The sequence below is a fragment of the Megalobrama amblycephala genome, linkage group LG10, assembly GCF_018812025.1.
Source record: "Megalobrama amblycephala isolate DHTTF-2021 linkage group LG10, ASM1881202v1, whole genome shotgun sequence".
Classification (NCBI taxonomy): Eukaryota; Metazoa; Chordata; class Actinopteri; order Cypriniformes; family Xenocyprididae; genus Megalobrama; species Megalobrama amblycephala.
The window spans coordinates 32056384-32083313 of NC_063053.1; the positions used below are offsets into that span (position 1 = coordinate 32056384).

General features: G+C 37.0%; 1 protein-coding gene across 2 annotated transcripts in view; it reads left to right on the plus strand.

Annotated features, from left to right (window-relative positions):
• The window catches only part of LOC125277427 (CUB and sushi domain-containing protein 1-like), a 750178-nt gene that overhangs the window by 245401 nt on the left and 477847 nt on the right, over positions 1 to 26930 (plus strand). For both annotated transcript variants that reach the window (XM_048205771.1, XM_048205772.1), the window contains exon 2: positions 24175 to 24391. In XM_048205771.1, coding sequence (XP_048061728.1) covers positions 24175 to 24391 — 217 coding nt within the window. The remainder of the gene's footprint in view (positions 1 to 24174; positions 24392 to 26930) is intronic.

Genomic DNA, 26930 nt, shown 5'->3' on the forward strand with positions numbered 1-26930 from the left:
TGAAGCCTCCATTCTTGAGAAAGCTCTGGTCTGTGATGTCACTGATGTAGGGGTGAGGACTCCTTAATTCTTTAAATTGGCTCAGCCAATTAGGCACTCATCCCTTCAGCATGGCGGCGTGGGTATATAGTTCCCCATAGTGCCCTCTAGGGGATGCAGCACGATGATGTATTTTACAGGTGTCCTTTTATTCTCTCAGCTGCACCTGCTGTGACGTCATGCCGCCTGCCAATGTCACGTTCATTGTCATGTTTAGACTCATGCTTCAGACACTGGTTTGCCGAAGGCATTCCCCATAGCACCCTCTAGGGGACACAGTGTCTCATTCCCCCTCTCAAGGAACCATGGTGCATAACCTGAGACGTTTCCTCCCCACAGTGATGATATGCAAATTTGTTGTTTTATCATCACCAACGACATAAATATGGATACCTATATGACCTAATTCTGTTATACTTGACTTAGGGTGTGTTCACACTTGTCATGTTTGGTTCGCCTAAAAAAAAACCCTGGTGCGATTGCTCTGTTATTGCAGTTCATTTGAACATGTGTGAACGCTGCCATCCGAACCCTGGTGCGCACCAAACAGACCAAGACCGCTGAAAAGATACATCTCGGTCCGCTTTCAAACAGACTCTGGTGTGGTTCGAATGATATATGAATGCAACACAGACCAAAGACATGAAACCACAAACAGAAAGATAAGACCCTAAAAAGGACAGAATCCTCACGCAAATCGGTTTTTCTCGTCATAGTCGCGAGTTTGCCCATCACAGGCATCAGACGTGCATCTCCACGCATCAGATCGTTTGTGTGTGTGAGGGATGGATTCCTGCCGCTGTTTTGACTCCTTTACACATTTTATAAGCTCTTCACAAGTTCCCAGCTGTCCAAAATACCATCATATGCAGGCTATGCACACACAACAAGCGCATTTACCTCAGCACACAGCATTGTTTTTGATGTTCGGTAAGTTCCATCTCAAAATAGGCAATATGTCATAAAATCCGACCAATCAGATTGCGAACATATCCCTATGCCTGTAGGTTTGGTATATTTTGGTTCGGTGATAAAATTGCCAATCTGAATGCTAATCGGACCAGGACTATTTTTATTTATTTTTTTTGGTCCAGACCAAACTAACCAAACAAACCGAACTACAAGTGTGAACACACCCTTAAGCTCAAGTTTTACATTAAATGTGAGTACTAGCCTACTCTTAATATAATATACAGTTTTAATATACCATTTGGAGCAATGCATGTTCAAACCTGTGCTGTGGCCCTAAATAAATAAATAAATAAATAAATAAAAGGTTGGGAAACACTGAGCTAAATAAATCCAAATGGGTCTATTTGAAGCCTTCTATTTATCATGTAGTATTTATTTCAGTGATCGGTATCAGCTGATACTGCTTTCAGTGATCTATGATTGGCCCCAAATATCCTGATCGAAACACCCTTAATATATATTGCAGTTTGCAAAAAGCAGCATTGCTATCTCATGGTGACCAGTGAGAACATCTGTAATATATTATGTATGTGTGAACTAAGAACATAGATTGTACTATAGTTATCAGTAAATTAAATGAATCCTGGTTTTTACTGTACTCTCTGGAGTGCTAGATCAATACAATGTCTTGCAAGGGTAGAGCAAGGATTTTTAGAAAAAATGTGGCCAAAGTATTTTGCATGTTAATGGAGGACAACTAATTAGCATCTGTCATAGAACTGCACAACTAAAAACAACCCCCACTATATATTTCTTGCGTATAATTTAGTAATGGTGGAAATGATTTATTTGTTTTCTGCAGGTCACGACAAGCTTCAACCAAGGTAATGATTTTAAAGGCAGTGCCAAAAATCTATAATGAATCTAGCCCCCTCACTAATTAATAAGGTAGTTTTCCATACGTAAGAACACAATTTGGGAGTAATACAATAACTGAAAGCAGCAGCACTAACTACATTTTGCATGATGGTCACTCAGCTGTTTTCAAAATTGTGTAGCTTTTATAATATTAAGCTATTTATACACACAGCCTTAATAATAATCTAACATTCTCTACTAGAATCTCATCATTTCAGTTAACTAATTACAATGAAAGAATGATAAATCTTATCTTAAAAGATATTACACTTTAAATAAATGTAGATAGCTAGGGTAGTGTAGCTTGAATGCAGTTAAGCTGCTTTAAATTATAAGTAGATTGTACAGTAGCTTGGCAAGGCATTTCTAAATAGCTTGCCCAACACTGTACATTAGCATGTACTGTAGCATTGTACCAAGTAAGATTTAGCATTATTTAATAATTTAAACATTATTTATTTGTTCAGCAGCTATTTCAGTGTCTGGATTTGGAATCTGTATTTGCATGTAGGATATAATCTGAGGGTAAGGGTGAATCAATATTTAGTACTGTTGTAATTTATGAATACATTTCTGTTCATAATATTCAATGCAACTAATTCAATTTATAGAGAGGGAAGAACTGGCCATCTGTCTAGAAAATCTGGCAAAATAATTATTCATGTTTGTGGAAGGAATTATTGTGTGCAGGCCCTTAAATATATGACAAATTGCCAAGTAATTGTTTTGCTGCTATGTTCTGATTGTTTCACCATTCTTACTTATCAAGTGCGGTTGTGGTGTAATGGCTTAGGCATCATGCAGTCTAACTGGCATTGTGCATGTCTAACTAGCATTCCACTACAATCCAGTGAATAATTGTTAATGCAATTCTGTGAATGCATTTCATAGGAATTAAAGGCATATGAAGTCATACTGGCTTGCTAAGTTGCGACCTTCTCCATTCTACCCATTTCTTACATAGAATTACCACATCAAATCATACTGGCTTGCTACGTTCTCCATTCTACCCATTTCTTACATAGAATTCTTATAATAGAATTATGGGTTTGAAAGCAGCAAGAACAGGCAAGTGAATTTCCTATATCATGCTGGGAAACACATGATGATGTGAGCATGGGCGGTTTCTTCATTAGGGCAATAGGGCGACGCACCACCAAAGTGAGAAAGGGACGGATTTTTCAATCACATTCAACCACAGAGTTATGCTGCATTCATGCACCCTCGTATTTACCGAAATCTTGAGATGACAACACGTGACGTTGTATTCGGAGCTTTTCATGTCCTTTGTCTGGGAATTATGCGTTTTTATGCCACCACAACCAATGCCTAATGAATCTATAGCGGTCAGGTGGTATAGCAGCCACGTGGAACATCTGGGAGCTTTCAGAAAACTCCCACTGTACAAGCTGTAATTACGAGCTCTACGAGGACATGAACGCTTTTTACAAGCAGGAATCTCGTAACTACAGGAATTACGAGGCCGCGTGAATGCACCTTTTCGCTAGCTGTCACTGCTAGGCTGTTTGTTCTGCCTCTGGATATAGTCCAATCAGCGTCGAGTCACACTCTGGAGTACCGCCTCTTTTTGGGCATTTCAGTCTGGTGGAGATTTGCCCCGACTGCTCCCATAGACTTCCATTCAAAGAACTTTTTTTTTTTTAACTGCAGGCACTGCAATGCAATCTCTATGGGTTCCAGGAGGGATCGCACTAACGTGCTTTCGTCATCATACGTAACCTTAACTTGTGCAGCGATTGGTGGAAACAAACATACCGAGAGGCCTCTATTAATAATTTTTTTTGTAAGCTGAAGTGACATTTAATAATTTCCTCAGTGCATAATTTACATTTCACATACATATTCTCCATCTGTAAAAGTTAGAAAGTCGAGAAAATATTTCCATTTTGCAGTCAGGTGTGGACGAGCCTTCAGCAAGCACAAACTTCCATGAACGAGCGCCGCCGCGCGCCGAACAGACGGAGTTCAATCTGAGTAAAATACATTTTGCTCAAAATATTTGTTGAAAATTTGTTTTTGTTGGCGAACATAATTATGTCATATGTAGAATTTCGAACCTACAACTAAGTGTATTTGTACGATAGCAGTAACTGTGTAAAGTGACTATTTTAGGGTAATCAAAATAATAATTATTAGTCTGTTCTTTTGTTTTTATTTATTTTCATTTTCAGTTTAGTGTATTTAATTTCTGCTTCAAAAAACATTTTGTTTTTAGATTGTAAAGGTACAATTTTAGAATGTAGCCTAGGCCTAATGTGATTTGACCCCTTTTTTGCACATAATTTATAGCATATACTACACAGTTACATTCATGTTTGTTTTTATAGCCTTCAATATGAACATTGTTTCTAGGACAATATAGGGCAGGATCTTAAATATTTTTTTTTAATTAAATACAGATTTTTTTTTTTTTTATATCTCAGCCCTATGGCATGCTTTAAATACTGAATTTTCCATGTTTTAGATATACATTATTATATCACTTGTTAAATGGTTATTTAACAATTAGCCTATTAATTTCTGCATTTCTAATGTTTTTTTTTTTTTTTTTTTTTTTGCGCCCCCCCAAATATTTTTTGAACCAGCCGCCACTGGATGTGAGTGGAACGCATTTAGATGTTTTTATATATCAGGGGTGTTTCTTGAATGAGATGAACTTGGATTAGAAAATGAGCAGTACAAAAAACAAAAAAACAAAAAACAAAAAAAAAAACAGTACATTATGCTTTTATGACATATCTTCAATTAAAATATGGGCAATATTTATTTGCATATATTTGTATGCCTGTATGTAAGTCGAATAATAAGTGTACCTTTCTTCACTGATAAAAATGAATCATTGAGGCTGTAAGTGTAACATTAAAAAACAAACATTTTTTTTACAAATAAATCTTTGTTACTTTACTTGGATAATTCGAGTAGCTCATGGCAAAATATTAATAATTATTCATAACCTGTTATGATTAATTATGAATATTTTGATCAGTTAATTATATTAACTTGATGTAGCTATATTAACATTACAGTCAATTAATCAGTTTGTCCTGTGAACACTAAGTATTGATTATTAATTAATTCTAAGAAGATATTTTTCAAGGCCACATAAAAAAAAAAAAACAACTTTCTTTGCATTTACAACGCTTAGAGCGTGTAACAAGATTGAGATAATTTAAGTAACAGTTTATTTGCAGGCAGGGAGTCAGAACCAAATATGTATTGTGCACAAGTTTTATAATCTAAATCACAAATACATAACTAAACTAACACACACACACACACGCACACACACACACGCACACACACACACACACACACACACACACACACACACACACACACACACACACACACACACACACAAATCACACATACATAGGTAAAATGAAAAATGACAGAATGAAAACAAAAGTTGGAACAGGGAATGAAGCTATGGAAAAGAGTCATTAAACCACGAAAGAACCACCAGTCTCTGATTTCAAAACACCTCGTAAAGAGGGTTCTACTGCTTATCCTAAACCCCTGTTTAGTTAAAATATTCGATACTTGCATGCCTTTGCGGTGGAAGAAGTCTGTTGTTCTGGTGATTCCATGAATCGATGACGTTAAAATTGCAATCGATTTCTCCTGTGTTGAATGAAGAAATGATGACAAACTTGCATGGTTAGTTTAACTCTTGTAGTGGGGAAAGAGTTCTCTCTCTTCTAAGTAAGCACATGGCTGGGGTGCAGGTCACGGCCTGTGAGAATCAGTCGGGAGCAAAGAGGGTCACACTGATAGTGCCTTTTAAAGTCTGGGAGAAGTCACATCTCTTAAGCCTTGTTTACACTGCATGCGTGTGTGAATAATTTGTGTCTGATTGGTGTAGATGCTACACTCACTTAATTTGGATTTGTAGCAAAAACATATTTCGTATCATTATATATCCCACTTCTTATTCTGAGTAATCTAGACAAGGCTTTGTAGACGTGCATTTCCAACACTAAGTAGCATTTACTTAAAATATTTACTGCTAGATTTGGCTGATGCAATTAACCCTTTTCACACAATGACGACATATTTTTCCATATTGCAACATAAATGTAACAATTTTTCTCATATTTTATATTTTAGGGTATTTTATAACAGCGTTGTCTACAACAGGCATAACTGTAGTTGTTTCGCACTGCACCACAACAGCTTGAGGCAGTCTACACCGGACACGTCAAAGCGAACTTTCCAAATCCATTAGTTCTGCTGTTGGAAGCTTCGCAACTGAGTGGATTACCTCAGGTATACTACAGGGCATCTGTTTACTGTCTCATCATGCTGCACCACATCCAGTAGAATCACTGATTGTAATGCTTTTGACGCATCATGATGTGCTTCTTACATCTTGCTGTAATCTTGTCTTTATTTATTAAATTTTTTGGAAAGTCGTGGATTTTTTTAGTTTTGCTGTTGAAATGGAAGTACTCACTCAAAACGAGGATGTTTGTTGCTTGTTCAAAATTATATTTAATTGAACATTTTGTCACAACTTAATTTTGTTGTGTACAATCTACTTACTGGGGGTGAGGAGATTTCTAGTTCCCAGAATGCTTTGCATGGGATTTAATTGGAAGAGAAAATGTTGAATTTATTTACCGTTATGTGTTTTTAAGCAAGATGAATGAAGTAGAAGGCTTGTTATTATTGTTTAATGTTCTATTAAGTTGGGATTTAGAAAAGTTTGTCATCTTGTTGGAGTTGTGGGGGTTACTGTCATGATGAGAGATCAAGTCGACTAGATCATCCACTGTGAAGGCCTCATCAACACGACAGCCAGTAGCACAGTTCCTCAACAAACCGTCCATACCGGCGTGATGAATACGATCCTCAACTGGATGGAACTGAAATAAAAACTTTGAATGTTGCGATCCTATCAGATTTATGATAGCAACCTGATTCGTAACAAAGCACTGTTCGCCAGAGGAGAACTGGCTCCCCGACTAAGCCTGGTTTCTCCCAAGGTTTTTTTCTCCATTTTAACACCTATTTGCCACTTGTTTGCCACCTGATGTCACCTGTTGGAGTTTGGGTTCCTTGTCGCTGTCGCCTTTGGCTTGCTTAGTTGGGGACACTTGACATTTGACTTGACATTTGATATTCAACAGTATTCTTGACATTTATTCAACAGTGCTTTGATCTGCCTACATTGACACTATTCTTGAAGAGCTGCTGTGCAGCAAAAATTATGTACCAGTTATCAATGTAAAGCTGCTTTGATATAATCTGCATTGTTAAAAGCGCTATATAAATAAAGGTGACTTGACTTGACTTGACATGACAAGTAGAGCCTGACGTTCAAGCTCAAGCTCCCTTTGATGTTTGTGTGCACATGCCTGCTTTTAAGTGACCGATTTGCAATAGGCAGCAAACTTATGTGCATAATGCACATAATGCACAGGAGACATGACTCACAGGTGATTTCAGTAGAGTTTGATAATAGTAGCCTAAGCAAACAGCTCAATACTGTTATATGCAGAGAAATACATCTCACAGCACAGACTATTATGTAAAGTACTAAATTTTCAATTTGACAACTATTTTTATCGATATTTCTTGGTATTTTTGCACTGTTAGAATGATTTTTTTCCACTGAGCTTGCTGCAGTGCATTCTGAAATTGCTTACACAAAGGATGAAGTGTTGCCTTAGACTAAAAAAAATTATTTTTATTTTTTTGTAATAATATATTTTATGGATAGTTATGTCTCTGAATTATGACTGAGTCACATTCAAAGCTCTTGTAAAATGCTGATAAACACACACCTGTGATCATACATATTAAAGTACCAAGTTGCTACATTGCTTAAAAGATGATGAACTGTTTTAATATCATGTGGGTTGTTATTTTGGGACAATTCGTTTGAATTCAAAGTGCTTAAGCATGACAATCTGTGACCTTATACGTAGTGATATTAAGCGAGTTGATTTAACTTTTTAAGGCACCTATGGATTTTTTCAAGGGACTGGCACTGGACTGTTTCAAAATAGCTTGCAAAGGAAAGTTCTTTTTTTTTCTCCCTAATGAAAATCTCATTATTTCCAAGAACATTTCAATAGCGTCTCTACTTTACTTTACCCTTTAATATGCTCAGCCAAGATGGATGCAACTTCAGCAGTAAAATATAACAAAAAAAAAACTCAAACTTAAAAAAAAAAAAAAAAAAAAATCAATTCAAAAAAGGCAATTCTAAGAGGAAATGCATGTTGACCATGGCCAGCTGGAAGCCAGTTATGGGACTTTTAAATCTCTAAACAGTTCCTAGATACCAATTTAATGAACTGACTTCAGTAAATGAACTCAGCAGGCACACAGCAACTATAGATTCTGATAGCATGACCTCTAAAGCAAGAAGCCCTTTAGCCAGTTCACTTCTATAACATTTCAAAGAGCAGAAAATATTTATTTATGCAGTGTTGTGTTATAAACCCAACTAAAAGTCACAATAAATGTAATTTTTACAGTATAGCATGGTGGCAGTTAAACTGTTAAAAAGTCAAAATAGTGTAGTTTATCCCATTAACTGCAAAGTGCTCAATCAATTTTAATGTCACATTATATTACGTTTAAATGCAATTTTAGATTTTTGGCTTAAATTTAGCATCAAAATGGCCAGATATCAGCAGATTAATCAGTTTGGCCGATATTATATATACTCTGTTTTTTTTTTTTTTTTTTTTTCTAATAGGTTCAGAATATATATAAGAAAATTGTACGAAATATAATATATATTGAAAATTGTAAGAAATGTGTGTGTATATATAATATACAGTACAGTCCAAAAGTTTGGAACCACTAAGATTTTTAATGTTTTTAAAAGAAGTTTCGTCTGCTCACCAAGGCTACATTTATTTAATTAAAAATACAGTAAAAAACAGTAATATTGTGAAATATTATTACAATTTAAAATAACTATTTTCTATTTAAATATATTTCACAAAGTAATTTATTCCTGTGATGCAAAGCTGAATTTTCAGCATCATTACTCCAGTCTTCAGTGTCACATGATCCTTCAGAAATCATTCTAATATGCTGATCTGCTGCTCAATAAACATTTAATGTGTACAATTGTACAAAATATTTGTGTACGATATTTTTTTTCAGGATTATTTGATGAATAGAAAGTTCAAAAGAACAGTGTTTATCTGAAATCTAATCTTTTGTAACATTATAAATGTCTTTACTGCCACTTTTGATTGATTTAATGCATCCTTGCTGAATAAAAGTATTCATTTCTTTAATTTCTTTTCAAAAAAATAAAAATAAAAATTCTTACTGACCCCAAACTTTTGAACGGTAGTGTATAATGCTACAGAAGCTTTGTATTTCAGATAAATGCTGTTCTTTTGAACTTTCTATTCATCAAGGAATCCTGAAAAAAAAAGTACACAACTGTTTTCAACATTGAAAATAATCATAAATGTTTATTGAGCAGCAAATCAGCATATTAGAATGATTTCTGAAGGATCATGTGACACTGAAGACTGGAGTAACGATGCTGAAAATTCAGCTTTGCATCACAGGAATAAATTACTTTGTGAAATATATTTAAATAGTACACAGTTATTTTAAATTGTAATAATATTTCACAATATTACTGTTTTTTACTGTATTTTTAATTAAATAAATGTAGCCTTGGTGAGCAGATGAAACTTCTTTTAAAAACATTAAAAATCTTAGTGGTTCCAAACTTTTGGACTGTACTGTATATATATATATATATATATATATATATATATATATATATATATATATATATATATATATATATATATCTAACAGCTTTGAACTATTTTCTTTCTTTCTTTCTTACTTTCTCTCTTTCTTTTTAACATTTTAAACATGATGGTACCGTTTCTATTAAAATATATTTAAAATATCTTTCAAGTCTTCCAAGATGGATGTCAATGAGAAATAACATTAAACTTTTTAATCTGTAAGCATGGGAAAAATATCTCTCCACAGGCCATAAGACCCCTTACAGAAAGACATTAGCTTAAAAGGTTTTTTGAGACTGTCAGTGGGAGTTATCTTTAATTGAATCAGGGAATTTTTGATTCTATGTATATGTTGATTAACTACTGAGTCATTCCACTAAACAGTCACCAAATCCCCATGTGTAATAGTTCATGTAATTATAGTACAATTATAGTAGAAATAACAAGCCACATTTCCATAACATATTTGTTTTTTGGTTCACTGAATAGGCACGCAATAAGATACAAACACCATGTGTCATTTAGTCCTGTTTAGTGGTGGTGTAGGTTATGGAAGATAATAATCAAGAAATTCAATGTTTAAATCTATTGTATTCTAATATGATGAGAACTGCATTGCCTTGAGTAGCGATGCACATGCAGCACATCGCACCAGTGGATATAATTTTAGCTCAAATTAAGTCATGTTGTGCCTATTGCTTGAATTTGTGCTGCATCACAAACCCGGTGATTATAGTAATTAGTCTATATAACCATATTTGGGAAACTATAATTGTTATTTACTGCTGTAGAATTTTAGCTCCCTTACATTTATTGCTGATTTCATTAGTAATATTAAAGCAATATGCATCAAATCAAACATAATAAGGATTATTAATTAGACATGTCAATTCAGCATGTTAATTTAGTACATTAATTACTGGTCAAATAAAAAAGTAACTTGAAAAAAATGCCCTACACCTGTACATAAATTCCATAATAAGGAATTTTCCTAATTTAAGCTTGAAGTACTGTACCACATAAATGAGGGCAGCACAAATTGAGCCATTCACACAGGACAGCTAGATGGAGACTAATAAGAATGGAACAGAATGCAGGAGTCTCAAGAGATGTTTTTAAATGTTTTAATCATAATATGTGAGGCTTTTCTCAGTAAACACTGTGATTGCAATTAATGAATCATTGTACTTGTAATTATATATATATATATATATATATATATATATATATATATATATTATATATATATATACACACATAGTACAGTCCAAAAGTTTGGAACCACTAAGATTTTTTATGTTTTTAAAAGAAGTTTCGTATATACATATAATTTGATTTGTTAATTACTATATAACCATATTGAATTTATAATTAATAATAATAAATAAATAATTAATAATTAAGCTGTTGTTTACATTTCACATCAACATAAATACTACATTTATGTGTCATTACAGTTGCCATATATTTGCCTGTCAATACATGCCCTCAGGTTCACTGCTATTATTGCTTTGAGCGGTGGATGCATTGAAAGTCTGCACAATGTAATCCATAATTGTACAAGAAAATTATTGAACACTGTCTAATATATCCATTGTTATCTTGACTAGTGAGCCTGAAATGATGTGATTATTTATTCAGTCACAAGCGTTTCAATATATGACCCCTGCATAGTGGCTAAAAGAATCGTGTGGGAATTTATTGACTGCTGACCTCAGGTTGTCTACTATGGTGATAATACCTACACATCAATACAGAGTACTATTGGTAAGACAATTAAGGCTGCTTTTCTAGTTCTGCATTACAAGGTAGTCCACTGCAAGGACAGAGCAGCTTGGCTTTGTCAATGCAGGCTTTTATATTAAGCTTTGTAATGTTTTGAAGCCAAGAAAACAATAATGCAGTGTAGTGATTTTAAATCACTACATCATTCTTCTGTGGTCCATCAATGGTCAGCATTATTTTGGATTTATTTTGAATGGACATTTTGTTGAGTTGCTTAAAACAAAGATAATTAAGTTCCACATATTTGGTTTTTAGCACTTTCAGCAAAACACGTGTTAGTGAAAGCAATAATAAAAGATTTCGCCATAAAGACTGGATTGAGAACTGGATGAAAGTCAAGCCGCATATGACATATTGTTACTTTATCATAAGTTTATTGCATATAGTTTTCAGGCACTCTGGCTGGAAAATGTGATATTTGTAATTCCCAGTACAAACTGGCCAATACAATGCAGTCATAATGTAATTTAATAATAAAAAATGAGAAAAGTTCAAAGGTCTATTTACCATGTACACCAGAGAAGATTAGACAAATTATAGTTTAAAGAACTATGCCAGTCATTCATTCAGTTTAATGATATGCACAAACTAAACTTTTGGTAAAACTTTATTTTGATGGTCCCCTTTAGACATTTTGTTCACTATAAGTAATGTTGCACCTATTTCCAACTCTATCTCATTAGAGTATTAGTAGACTGTCTGCTTAATATGTGCTAACACTTTGTTGTGATGGTCCCTCAACAGACATTCTACTGACTAAAAGTGATTTTGTGTAAGACTCCCCCTGCAATGACTCTTCCAGGCACTAGTGAGCACTGTCTGAATTTGAATGTGATTCATAAGCTATTCGATTTAAAAGACCTATTGCTTATTTCACATATTCTCGAACCAGCATATCAGAAAGAGCATTCTGGCTTGAGCAAGCGGTGCAGAATCTTCAGAAAGGCGCTCTCCACTCCGGAAGAAATATTACTGCTCTGCTAACATGCTCTGATTTACATACACAGGGGTTGGACATTGAAACTAAAACACAGGCTAATATAGTGTTGGAGGTTTCACGCCTATATATGCATAGCCTGGAGGCCATGGTGTCCAGGCAAATGTCAGCCAATTCAAACAGGAGTAACTGTCGACACAAGAGGAAGCTGTCTGAAAGGGATGTCTGGGTAATAACCCATATTGTATCCTAAAAACCTTAATCCACAGCTGCCCAACTCACTACAGAATTAAATGCACACTTTGACCAAAACTATTCGTTTGTAGCTCCACAGGGTCCATTTTCATGGTCGAGCTGCTATAGCCAAACCTTTAGTCACTCGTGCCAATGTCAAACATCGGTTTCAATGATACCAGCAGTGGAAATCCTGGGCTGTGGACAATGTGAATCATGTATTGTTCTCTGAGTCCACCTTCACTGTCTTTCCCACATCCGGGAGAGTTACACCTTTTCTACACTAGACGGACGCGTGTGGCACAAAGTGACAAAAGCAAATAAAACCCATTATAATTAGTGATGCTGTCTACGCTGGATGCAGCGTGGCATGACAAATTCCCGATAGTAAACTGATACCCCGTTATATTTCTGACATACGCAAAGCCCCTGCACTACTTTTGAGACAAAGGACAAATTAATTTGTAATGGTCGCTTTGTCGCGTCCAGTGCGGACAGCTGTTATGACGTGACAATGGTCGTGTCAAGTCAAGTCATCTTTATTTATATTGCGCTTCACAATACATATTGTTCCAAAGCAGCTTCACTGTGACAATAGGAAAATTATTATCGAGCTAAAGTTGGTTTTTGATTGAATCACTTCCGTTGTAAAAATGGTTAATTATTACTTTAGGGGCCACTTAAATGACACCTTTCCTACTGAAAAACCGAATACATTTAATGCATTCTTGCCGTTCATGTACGTGTTTAGTCTATAGGTTTGCGTGTTTGAGTGTGAATGTGCACAGAAGCTTGGTCTTTTTTTTGTTTTGTTTTTTTAAAAGAAAAAAAGAAAAGTTATATTTGCCAAATTACTTTTCTGTTCCACATAATACAGAAAAAATTTGTTGTGTCCGCGGATCTATGCTAACTGGAATAATTTGATAACGTTTTATCTATACATAGGTAAAGGAAAGGGAAGGAGGCCTTCGCAGGGGATAATTTAGTTGACACTTCAGGGCTGCGTTATCATCATGTCTAGATGCAGGTCCTTCATCTCATCCAGATACAGCCTGGATCTGGCAGGCTGCGGCAAACCTCGGGATAAACAGAGAGAGACTAATATTAGCATAGATGGCATTCTTTTTATGATGTAGCGAGTACATCAGTTGTTATGGAAAGTGTTCCCGGTTCCGACCTAATCTATGCAGTCTAACAATTTACATGAATTGAAATATAGAAGTAGATAATATGTTATCTGTATGCAAGTTTAAACAGATGTGTTTTTAGTCTAGATCTAAACTGTCAGAGTGGGTCTGCTTCCCGAACAGTGATAGGAAGACTGTTCCAAAGTTTAGGTGCTAAATAGGAAAAGGATCTGCTGTCTGCAGTTGATTTTGATATTCTAGGTATTATCAACTGGCCTGAATTCTGAGATCACAATAGACGTGAAGGACTATAATGCATTAAGAGCTCGCTCAGGTACTGGGGAGCTAAACCATTTAGTGCTTCGTAGGTACCCACATGGAAAGAACCTATATGTGGATATATGCGCATATATGAAACCTATATGCAGTGTATATGCACATATATGCTGCATATATGCACATATATGATAATATATATGCTGCATATATGCGCATATATGCTGCATATATGCGTATATATACTGCATATATGCTGCATATATGCGTATATATACTGCATATATGCTGCATATATGCATATATATGCCACATATAGGCAAAATTAAGGTGCATATATGTGCATATACAGGAAATATAGGTCTCCTGTATTGCATCTACATATCCACATATAAGTCCTATACATACAAGATATGTCTTCTATATAGCTAATGGCAGGATCTGGTCATTTTGTAGCTCATATCTCATTTTTGACTGTCATACATGATGCCTAGCTCATATTTTCTATTATCAAGGCAAAAACTAAGAATTAACGAAAAAAATTATGCAAGAACTTATGTATGTGCGAACACGTGAAATTGGTATCACATGTAATTGGCATGTTATGGAATTTAACTATGGCAATATATTAACATGATATATTAACTATGATATCTACACGTTTTCCAGAAACATTTACAAGGTCAATTCTTTCTTGTATGAAGATAGTGGAAAAGAAGGAAATGTATAACAAAATATATGTAACATATATATGTAACATATATATATATATATATATATATATATATATATATATATATATATATATATATATATATATATATATATGTGTACATATGTGTACATATGTGTATATATGTGTACATATGTGTATATATGTGTACATATGTGTACATATATGTGTACATATATGTGTATATATATATGTGTACATATATGTACATATAATATAGGAAAACGGCCAATTTTATATATGTCACATATATTAAAAACCTATATCAAAACCTATATTGAAACATATATGTTTATATAGGTTTTTTCCATGTGGGTAAGTAGTAAGACTTTAAAATCTATACGACGTTTAATAGGGAGCCAATGCAGTGTTGACAGAACCAGGCTAATATAGTCATACTTCCTGGTTCTAGTAATAACTCTAGCTGCTGCGTTTTGGACCAGCTGTAGATTGTTTAACAGGCGAGCGGAACAACCACCCAGTAGAGCGTTACAGCAATCTAGCCTTAAGGCCATGAACGCATGAACTAACTGTTCAGCATTCGTCATTGAGAGCATATGTCATAGTTTAGATATATTTTTAAGATGGAAGAATGCGGTTTTACAGATGCTAGAAACATGGCTTTCAAATGAAAGATTAGTATCAAAGAGCACACCCAAGTTCCTAACTGACGACAAAGACTTAACAGAGCAGCCATCAAGTGTTAGACAGTATTGTTAGACAGGTTATTACGTGAAGTTTTTGGTCCAAAAATTAGAATCTCTTTTTTTTCTGAATTTAGTGGTAAGAAATTACTGGTCATCCAATTTTTTATATCAGCTATGCATTCCGTTAATTTTGTGAATTGGTAAGTTTCGTCAGGGCTGAGTATCATCAGCGTAACAGTGAAAACTAATGCCATGCTTCCTAATGATATCTCCTAAGGGCAGCATGTACAGAGTGAAAAGCAACGGTCCTAGTACTGAGCCTTGTGGTACTCCATATTGAATTTGTGATCAATATGACATCTCTTCGTTTACTACTACAAACTAATATTGTTCAGATAAGTAAGATTTGAACAATGCCAATGCAATTCCACTAATGCCAACATAATTTTCAAGTCTATTCAAAAGAATATTGTGGTTGATAGTGTCAAAAGCAGCACTAAGACACAGTGTAGACACGGTGTTATGGTATGTAAAGGCCCTAAAGAAGCTTACCACCCAGACTGCTGCATGCCCAGAGGGAAACATGGAGGAGGATCAGTGATGGTTTGGGCTACAATATCATGGCAATCCCTACACCACTACTTGTGCTAGATGGGCACATAACTAAAGACTACTTTGACACAAATTTCATGATTTAAATTTGATTAAAAAGCTATTTGATTACAATTTTGATTCATTATCGATAACCTACTGGGAGTGCTGTACTTTTGCTAAACTATACTATAAAAAAAAAATAAAAGTATTACATGTAGAACTCATTCAAAAACATTTACTATGTTTTTACTAATAGAGCTGTCAAGATTAACTAATAGTGAAAAAAACATTGATTACAGCATTATATTCAGATTATATAACACGGTCATACATGGTCATGCCTGTTAAGCACACAAATGCAATGATCTCACCATTACAATGTGATTTCTGCAGTCTAATGTAAAAAGTGTAGAAAGTGTAGAAAGAATACCATTTTAGATCAAAACTGAAATGAAAACATCCAGCAATTTGAACACCAAATTAACATCATGGTCTTGAACAACACCCATGCTGGTTAATCTTTAACAGAATGAGAGATGATATGAAAGCAGGCTATAATTTTAAATAACCAATTTGTGGTACCATGTTTTCACTAAGTCGATTAATTGTGCAGCCTAGGACAAAAAGGCTTCAGCAGTCTCGAGCCATGCATACAATAGGAAACAAGGGAATGTCACTGCACAAAGATGCAAAAAGTCACACTTAACCATAAAGCCTCCTAGTCAAGGGAACTCTTGTATTTAAAATGGTCTCTGCCACCTCTGCTAACAGAGTAGAACTAGTCAAAGAGCCCAGTGTGTACAAGTGGTCCCTCGGCCACACATGCACCAGTGTCCATCCCCAAAGACAATGGACAGGTAGAAAGAACCAAAGGGGGCACTGGGTCATTTCACCTAAAGCAGACAGCTCCACATCTGCCCTGGCAAATACCTGTCAGATCAGATTCACAGTCTGAGATTGTAACTTTCATTCTCCGGGGCTTAACCCGTGCGTCAAGAGAAGATCTGCTCCAATATCCCACCAACCTCAGCAACAGAAACATATTCTGCACCAAAAGCAGAATACGCTGCATTAAACCCCATGGGGTGCAAATGCATTTCCCCTTGAGACAAGAGATTTGATCACATATGACAATGAGACAACCAACATGTTGTCCATTCTGACACTCACATGACATCCTTGGATGCCCGGTAGGAAGTGGATCAAAGCCAACAACTGCCATCATCTCCAGGCTATTTATATGCCACATGAGATGATTGCCCTTAGATACCGTAGGATGGCGACCTTGAAAAACAGTGCTCCAACCTACTAAGGAGGCATCTCTGAGTCAGGAACTGGGGTTGTTTCCATTGCTAAAGGGTCACACAGCACCTGCACATAACCCTTATTAAGCAGACAAATTCCAGTACTGTTAACCCATAACTGAAACAGTATCATATGAAGTAGGCCCAGTGATATTACCTGTGAGGCAGCTGCCATGAGACCCAGTAGACCCAAAACACTGTTCTGATGGTTCTGATGGCGGCTTTAGTGGAGCCAGAGCAGCGACCATGCACTTTGTGAAGGAATAAGGTGCCAAAGCCTGGCCAAAATGAAGAACCAGAAAAGCTTTGCCCCCAAAAGCAAACGAGAGGAACTTCCTGTGTTTGGAGATGATCTGAAAATTGAAATAAGCATCCTTGAGATCTATTGTACTCCTGGTCAAATCTGGGTCATAATATGTTTCTGCATCAACATTCAGAAACTCCACTTCCTCAAAGTGAATTTCAGGAGATGCAGGTCCAGCAACAGATGCAGGCCACCATCCTTCTTTGGCACTAGAAAATACTGGTTGCGAAATCTGCATTCCCTTTAGAGAAGGAGGCATTTCTTCGTTGGTTCTTTTAAGAAAACAGTCCCGCACAGGGCTCTACAATACAGATTGTTTTAAAGCAAACGATGGTCAGTGATGCAAACAGAATTTAATTCTGCTGTAAAGCGGCTCTAAAAAAAGAAAATATTATGTCATTTAAGTGTTGATTCAGTTTGGTTCAATAACTGTAAAGTTCATCAATTAATTATGGAATGAGTTCAATTCAGCTATAAAGCAGCTCTGGAGAAAAGTGGTGTCAGTTCAGTTCTTATCCAATACTGTCAGTGCAGTTGGAAATATTCTGAGGATCTATGCCGAGGCCTGTCTAGTGGACAAGATCTTTGCAGGGGTCTCTAGAGCAGGGGCTGTGTTGTGGTCGTCTCAGGGTGCAGGTCCACCATAATTTCTGGATATGGACCAAAACATAAATGTAGGACAAACCAGGCTCTGAAGGGCTTAGACAGCAATATAGATTGTGACTTCCAAGACAAAACAGATGGTAAGAGAACAGCAGCATGCATCTGCAAGCAACTGCCAGTATTTTGGCATACCTGTGTTCCACCAACTTGGAAATGGTGGTACCGGGATTAGTAATCCATATCGAAAAAGGTTGCTTCCAAGACCAGACCAGTTTTCATTTGTCCACGGCCCAAGAAACTACATCTAAAAGTTCTGTAGAAGCCAGAGAGGGCCACGCTTCCTTACCACTTGGGGAAAGAGTGTCCATCTGACCCATACTTGACACTTTTATCATGTGTGTCTGCACTTCTAACAAAGCGAGCACATGGCAGCACACACTTGCATAACACCATAGTGTTTCACCCTGAACAAATGAAGCTACTGACACAGCGTCTTGTTGAATCTATGAAAGGGAATCCAGGGCCACTTTTTAGTTGCATTTCGCCTGTGGCTGTTAATCTTGTAAATAGCAAACTGTGTGTGAACATAAGCACCTTATGTCAAGTTCACACTACAGGATTTTAAGCATGATTTAAGCCAGATTTGCAAGTTAACAAGCTCACCGACTGGTCGGGCTGTGTTTGGGGACAAATCAGTGAGTGATCAACTCTCGGGAATCTTTATGTGTGAACTACTCAACGACACATCTAAGACGCTCGCCGACACCTAGACAAATATCTAGCATGCCATATATCTGGAGCTGTCGGCTGACTCGACATCCTGTGATGTCACGTGTCGCGATGAGCTACAGCCAATGAGAGCATAGGTGCCGATCCTGAGCACCCATGGAAAAACATGAGATATTCTCCATTCATTTTAACCAATAATAAAGAAAAACGATTGCAGCTTTCAGACACAACTTTCTTCTTGTTTTTATAGTTCATTTGAGGCCGATTCTATGGCATTATTTTAATGATAATTGTCGAGAGTGCATTATTGAAATGCGAGAACTCATCCATGAACGGATCTCTCCACTCGCAGACAGATTTATTTCACTCTAGCACAAAACTGGACGCAAGCTCGCAAATATACAGAAGCCTCACGGCTCAGATTTTACGTGTGAGTGCTCACTAGAATTGAATAAGCTTTTAACCACCTGACTTTAATGACTGACTCATTAAATAACATATAGCCTACCTTTAAATTCGCCATTGTTTCATGAGATAGCATTTTCAAGCTGATTGTAGTCATCCAATTCTCTAGTTATTTTATACAATTCATACAGTATCATCCAAACTAAATAAAAAAAAAATTCAAAAATTCCTTTGGATATGTTTTACTTAAGTCCAGATTATATAAAAAAGTGACATGAAATTATGTTTTGATGATCATTTTCCACTCTTGCTTGTTTTAGGGTTACAAAACAAACTGCTGTTTCCTACTAGCACAGATGTTTGAACACCACTACAGAAATGGTCATATACTGTATAAAGTAGATGCTATTTTTTTAATAATATATATATATATATATATATATATATATATATATATATATATATATATATATATATATATATATATATATATTAGTAATTTCTTATATACAACCCAAACTGAATGAAAATGCCATGAATTACAGATGGCTGAGATAAATTGTGCTCATCTTTAGCCATATTTTGTATGCTCAATGAGTGTCAACATTTCACAGAGACGCCACATTCCATCTGTGTACTGTCAACTTTTTCACTCTGAAATCTGCTGGTATAGAAACACCTGCTTTATTTCGCCCTGCTGTTTGCAAATCCTTGTTCTGAGCCCCCATTCGACTGTTCTGCTGCTGTTCGTACTGCTTAATCATAGCTAATTTAGCTAATGTTGTCATTTACTCAACATCTGGTGATCTTGCTGATGTATTGTCTTTGATGGAGTCTGATGTCGATTGTACTCTAAAAACGTAAAACAATTAAACTGCTTAAAAATGCTGAGTACATTTTAAAGCTGTGAAATTGAAATATACCTTATTGAGTAAATGCATAAGCAAAAAAATCGAAGTAGATCTATTCTATTTCTATAATGGAGAACCAATCGGATGATGACTTTGGAACTCCCAAAGTACTGTGTACCTTATTCATCAGACATTAAGCCAACACTCCATGGTTTATTTATTAGAATAAAGAATAAAATATTAGAATAAAAGCTGGATGACATTTGGTCTGGGATAATGTGAGTACATACTGTCAACAAAATATATAGTATTGTTCTTGTGGTTTTGTCCCCCAAAAATGTATATCGTGCCTTCAATGCCATTTCTATTGAAATAGATCTAATAGAACAGATTTATATCAGCACAGGCCTGATTCATTCATTCATTCATTCATTCATATGCCACTTCCTTGAGAGTCAAGCTTGTTTCATTCCCAGCTCGTCAGAGTCATTGGGCTTTACTGAGGTCTACAAAAGTGTGCACTTCACCAGCCATAATCAGCAATGCATGACTTGATATTGACACAAAGCCCTGCTGAGGAATCAAAACAAGAGTAAATTGAAATCAATGACAACATCTATATGCAGATACACTCACAAGCATTATTTAACGTTTGCTAATGGTGCCTGACTGAGGGTGGAACGATTTTGCCTTATTTTGCTTTCAGCAGAAAAATAGGAGAGGTTGAAAGGACAATGATATAATCTCTGTTTATTGAGCTTTATACACCTACACCTTTAATGAAGCCCATTGCTTTTTTGATGTTGTTGGTTCGACTCACCATGCTCTAAAAATACTTGCATGGCTCTCACTGGTGTATAGTTTGAATTCCAACTAGCAGTACCTATTAAAATTATTTTTAATACTTGAAGTCTTATCTGACATTAATACAATTTGTGCCACTTAATTTGAATGCCCATCATTCACAAAGTTCCATACAAAGCCAACCCTTGCATGTTTCTTTTTAATTTTTGTTATTTTATTTAATTTTTTTTATATATATATATATATATATATATATATATATATATATTTATTTAATATTTTTTCTAATTTATTTATGCGCCTGTATAAGAAAACAACTCTGGTACTTAGCTATGTTTTATCAATTGTAACAACAACACAAACAACAACAACAATAAGTTTTACAATGATATATATATATATATATATATATATATATATATATATATATATATATATATATATATATATATATATATATTTTTTTTTTTTTTTTTTTTTTTTTTTTTGACCAAAGTGGGAAAAAGGCACACACTGTATTTGATATCTTCCAAAACAAATCTTTGTATGAAAAAAGTAATGTTAACATATAATATTAAGTTTTTAAAACTGTTGTCCCCTCACACAGGCTGCTAAATGATAGATTATGTCTTTAAAAAGAGAATTGATTTTGGGCTTTTTTTTCCCCTTTCCACCAGGACAAACAGAATTATGCTTACTGGCTGTGGCAACACAGTTCACACATTCTACTCTGAGCTTGTCCCATATTGGCATTCATAACCACTTTAAACTTCCATAGTGTGTAGTATATGTAATACATTTACTTCTGAACATATCAGAATGGAGCTGCAAGTGGTTAGAGGGGAAAGGTCAAAAAAGTGAAGCCAACCATAAGGAAAGTTGTTTCTTTTATGATCTATTGTATAAGGTGTACACTTTTTAAAAAATATGTAAACTTTAGCATACTTTTAAAGAGTTTTTTATAATTATTACCGAAATATTATACTTTAAAAGAATATACTAAGGATGTGCTATACACGTATATATCCAAAAGTACACATATGGAATAGCAATGACCTGTACCTTTCTCACTTTCTAACTTTTTTAAATTTAATTAAAAATCTTAGCAGATATACATATGTGCACAGCATAAATGAGTACACCTCCTCTGAACAAATACAAAAGATGTATTTTCTTTATGATCACTAATACAATTCATGGAAAGATGGCAAAACTAAAATGTATTAAACATATACATAATAAAAACTGAGAAATATAGGTCATTAATAGCCATAAAATAAGTAAATTAGCCAATTTTGTTTAAATTATGGATTGCAGAAATGATACAAACAACACGTGCTGCTGTGCTGAAGGAAACATAGCCTATACGGCTCGTGCGTTTGAACGCAGCTAGAGCAGGCAGAGGTGAATGAACAGCACTTTTGTGACATTTGAATTCTCCGCTGTAATGCGATCTCACGCGAACATATTTTCCATTTGTGCTGGTAGATTACAGCAAAACAATCCACATGCAGACAAACCTCTGCTCTGGTCGCGTCGCAGGAAAACACATTGTGTTGTAGCACTGAGGAAAAGAACACCAACGATATGTCTGAATGACAAGAGACTGAGGCGAGAGAAGTGATACTTCCTCATGCATAATACTGCAATTATAATCGTATGCATACTACAGTGCAGTGATTGGATTGAATGAGCTTTATGTCATGAATATATGTCGAGAATCTACGTCAGCATGTTCAAAAGTACACGATGACGTCAGATTTTGTGACGTTGCTCCGACTCAGCTTTTCAAACAGGAAGACAGAAATCGCTCTGAAAAATGCAAAAATAACTATTTTTCACTCATGAATAACATTAATGAGTACCTTTAGTGTTTTCAATGATGTGCAGCCTATACATATCTGTTTACATCTCAAAAAAAGTGTTTTGGGGTTTCATGACCCTTTAACTCCTGGATAATGAGCTCCTTAAATGCCCTGATCTTTAATGGGGAATGTTGCTCAACACAGGTGGTCAAGAGTGTTAAGAGTGCAATACATGTCCACAGAAGGTTTTTCACTTTGGGAGAATGCATATCCTCATTGTCATGTTGAAAAAATGCCCAACAATGCAGGGAATGAGGAAAGGGGAACATCTTCAGTTTCAAGTTTGTGTATTAAATTACACAGTGGTGTGGGAATTCATGACAGCATTAATAAAGCACAACTTCCCCCACACCTTCAGCACTCATTCATCCCTATATAAGAGCTTTACTACCACTGAACTTTATTGTAGGAACCAGGCACTTCTCACTGTACTCCTCCTCTAGCAACACCATAACATTTTGGATGCTGTTAGATCCAAAATGATTGATTTGGTCTCATAAGACCAGAGTATTGATTCCCAGAATCTATATTTTGTAAATATGGGCTTTGGAAATGGCTAACTGACTTTATTGTGCTTTGGCTACAGTAGGTAGTTCCAGTGAGAACAACAGCCATGCATGTTATTTCTGCAGGCTGCATCTTACTCTGTGAGATAAAAAGTCACTCTTTTCATAGCTTTTGCTGGCTCTGAGACACTTGCTTGGTATTTCTCCTGCTCTTTGTCTAGCAAAAAAATCCCTCATCACTAAATGAAAGCTTAAAATGAAGGCCTGATTATTTCAGGGTCCTTGTCACAAATCCAATATTTTTGAATTTCTGTGTTACTTTTGCTATATTTTCACACTTAAAACAATGATTTGGTAATCCTCTTGTACCACTGTCCTCTTTCGTGCTAAGAAATAAGTCTCATGACAGTTCACTCCCAAGTGGTTCCATTGTTGTCAGCATTAAGTCTGAGAATGATTCAGTGGGCTATATACAGTAACACTTTTAATTGTCAAGAAATTACTTATCTTTAAAAAAAAAAAAAACAATTATTTAGTAACCTTCAGGAGGGTGTACTCATTTTTGCTGCACAACATTTTATCATCTTGATAAGAAAATCTTATTTTCCTGAATAATTTTGACATGCTTCTTTGGTAATTGATTCAGCAGACTTTCTGGAACATTATATCTCTAAAAACCCTAACATGTTTTCTAAGTAATTGAGTAATTGCTGACTTTCAGAAGTTTCAGAGGGGGTGTACTCATTTATGCTGTGCACTGTATACAGTTTAAAAGTTTGCAAATGCAGAAAATGTGCAATGTACAAATGGAGGTAAATTCCTGTTTTTGTGTCCTCAGGTCAGACTTGTGGTGGCCTGATACAAGGTCTCAATGGAACTATAGAGAGTCCTGGCTTTCCCCACGGCTACCCAAACTATGCCAACTGTACATGGATCATAGTCACGGGAGAGCGGAATAGGATACAGTTGTCATTCCACACCTTTGCTCTGGAGGAGGACTTTGACATTGTCTCTATCTATGATGGACAACCACAGCCGGGCAACCTGAAGATGAGGTGAGGCCTATGCTCCATGCTTCCTGTCACAATCGTTGTATGATGTCTTTGTTTTGGCCATATATACATGATCACATGTATTTTTATGGCTTTTTGTTTTTTTTGTAAAAGATATAGATGTCAATTATTGAAGTTTTTTCTCTCTGTTTTTCCATGAGTGGAGGCCCTGTGTCAGATACTCAGACCCCATGAATACCCCCACACAGGAGACAGGAAGTGTTTTATTATCATTTTTTTCTGACTGCACTTTCTTGAAATATAAATTACACAACAATATCTTATATAATGTGCGGTGGGTCTAGTGACTGTCAGATGCAGCTAAAAGAAGAGACTCTTGTGAAATTCCTGTTAGAAATGTCTAATAGGAGCACAAATGCAGTTCTTGAAACAGTCAAGGGTCAATTTATGTTTCCTAGAGAGAGCTGTTAGAAGGATGTATTGGGAAGAATTTTGGAGCTTTTGTCAAATGGATTAAGAGACGATTATGAGAGAGACAAAAACAAAGTGCACAGGCCCAGGGAAAATGGATATTGTAGATGTAGAATACTTTTAAGTATCAGTGGTTGATTCAATGATTTACATAAAGACAGATAGGCTCATGGACTAGAAAATGTGACCCATTCCATACATAACAGTATGATAATTAGCAACAATAAGCAGCACATTGCATTTATGTAAGATACGATAGTTATTTTTTGGAGGTGAACTGATTTTTCATCAATTTTTACAATGGTTTTCTTTTATCAAAGTAAACTTTAACAATACGTATACATTGTTGTGAGAAAATTGCTTTTCCTAATGTAGCAGAACATAGGTGGAGTTTTGGGGTTGGGGGTTGAGGGGGTTTGGGGGGGGCTTTCTTGTCTGGAGACCTCATGCAGGTGCAGGGAGAGGAGCGGACTGGAGTGGAGCTCTCCAGGGTGGATCCATGAGCCATGGTGGGTCAGGAGCTTCGGCAGGCCATGGCGGGTCAGAGGCCGTGGGCGGCCATGGAGGGTCAGAGGCAGTGGGCGGCCATGGAGGGTCAGAGGCCGTGGGCGGCCATGGAGGGTCAGGAACTGCAGAAGGCCATGGTGGGTCAGGAGCTGCAGCAGGCTATGGTGGGTCAGGAGCTGCAGCAGGCCATGAAGGGTCAATGTCCGAGGGCGGCCATTGCGGGTCAATGTCCGAGGGTGGCCATTGCGGGTCAATGTCCGAGGGCGGCCATTGTGGGTCAATGTCTGAGGGCAGCCATTGTGGGTCTGGAGCCTTGGTGGGCTCTGGCGACCCCGAAACCCCGCCCAGGAGATCCCCACCCACAGGTACTGGCCCCCCCCCAAAAAAAAATACTTGGGGAGTTTTAGGGTAGGCTCAACTGGAGTGGCAGCGTGGGCTGGAGTGGGCTCGTGGGCACCGGCAGTGGGCTCATGACAGGCTGGAGCGGCTGGTTCAGCGGTGGCTGGAGCAGCTGGAGCAGAGGGCTCGGCGGCGGCGGCTGGAGCAGAGGGCTCGGCAGAGACTGGAGATACTGGCTCGGCAGAGACTGGAGATACTGGCTCGGCTGCTGAGACTGGAGATACTGGCTCGGCGGCTGAGACTGGAGATACTGGCTCTGCGGCTGAGACTGGAGATACTGGCTCTGCGGCTGAGACTGGAGATACTGGCTCTGCGGCTGAGACTGGAGATACTGGCTCGGCGGCGGAGACTGGAGATACTGGCTCAGCGGCACAGACTGGAGATACTGGCCCGTAGGCAGCTACTGGAGATGCTGGCTCGTTGGCAGCTACTGGAGATACTGGCTCGTTGGCAGCTACTGGAGATACTGGCTCGTTGGCAGCTACTGGAGATACTGACTCGTTGGCAGCTACTGGAGATGGACTCGTTAGCAGCTACTGGAGCGGACTCGTTGGCAGCTACTGGAGCGGACTCGTTGGCAGCTACTGGCTCAGTCCAAAAGTCTATTAACCAGACCGCATCCCTTGGCGGCTTGTGAGAGGTTGGAGCAGAGGGCTCGGTGGGGATTGGAGAAGCTTGCTCGGCGGTGGAGACTGGAGAGGGCTCTGAGGTTTTCCTCTTCCTTCTCCTCCGCTTTCTGGACCCAGCGGAGGTGTGTGGGTCCAGCGTAACACAGGAAAACAATTCACTGGAGAGGCATGCGGAGGAAGACGGAGGTTGACCAACTGGCCAGGCCACCCGTGTCTCTGGGAGGACTGGACGAGATGAACACTTAACATCCTGAACCTTGTCAACAAGGAAATTGGAGCCGTTTAAATACAAAATTAGATTAATAGTATCTTTTAAGGAAAAATAATCGTCAGGTTCATCAAAGCGGATTGTGGTCTCCTCCAGTCCGTCCAGAAACAGGGTGATCAAACGAGCATCCGACCAGTTAGTCAAATAAGCAAGCTCTACGAACTCCTCCACATACCTCTCCAGCGAACGTCCAACCTGGAACAGTCCGATGAGCCTGTTAGCCGCAGATGTGGGCGTGAGAGGCTGTGGGGGAGCAGGAGCCACAGGAATGCGAGCCGTTGGGGATACAGGGACCAGGAAGATACCC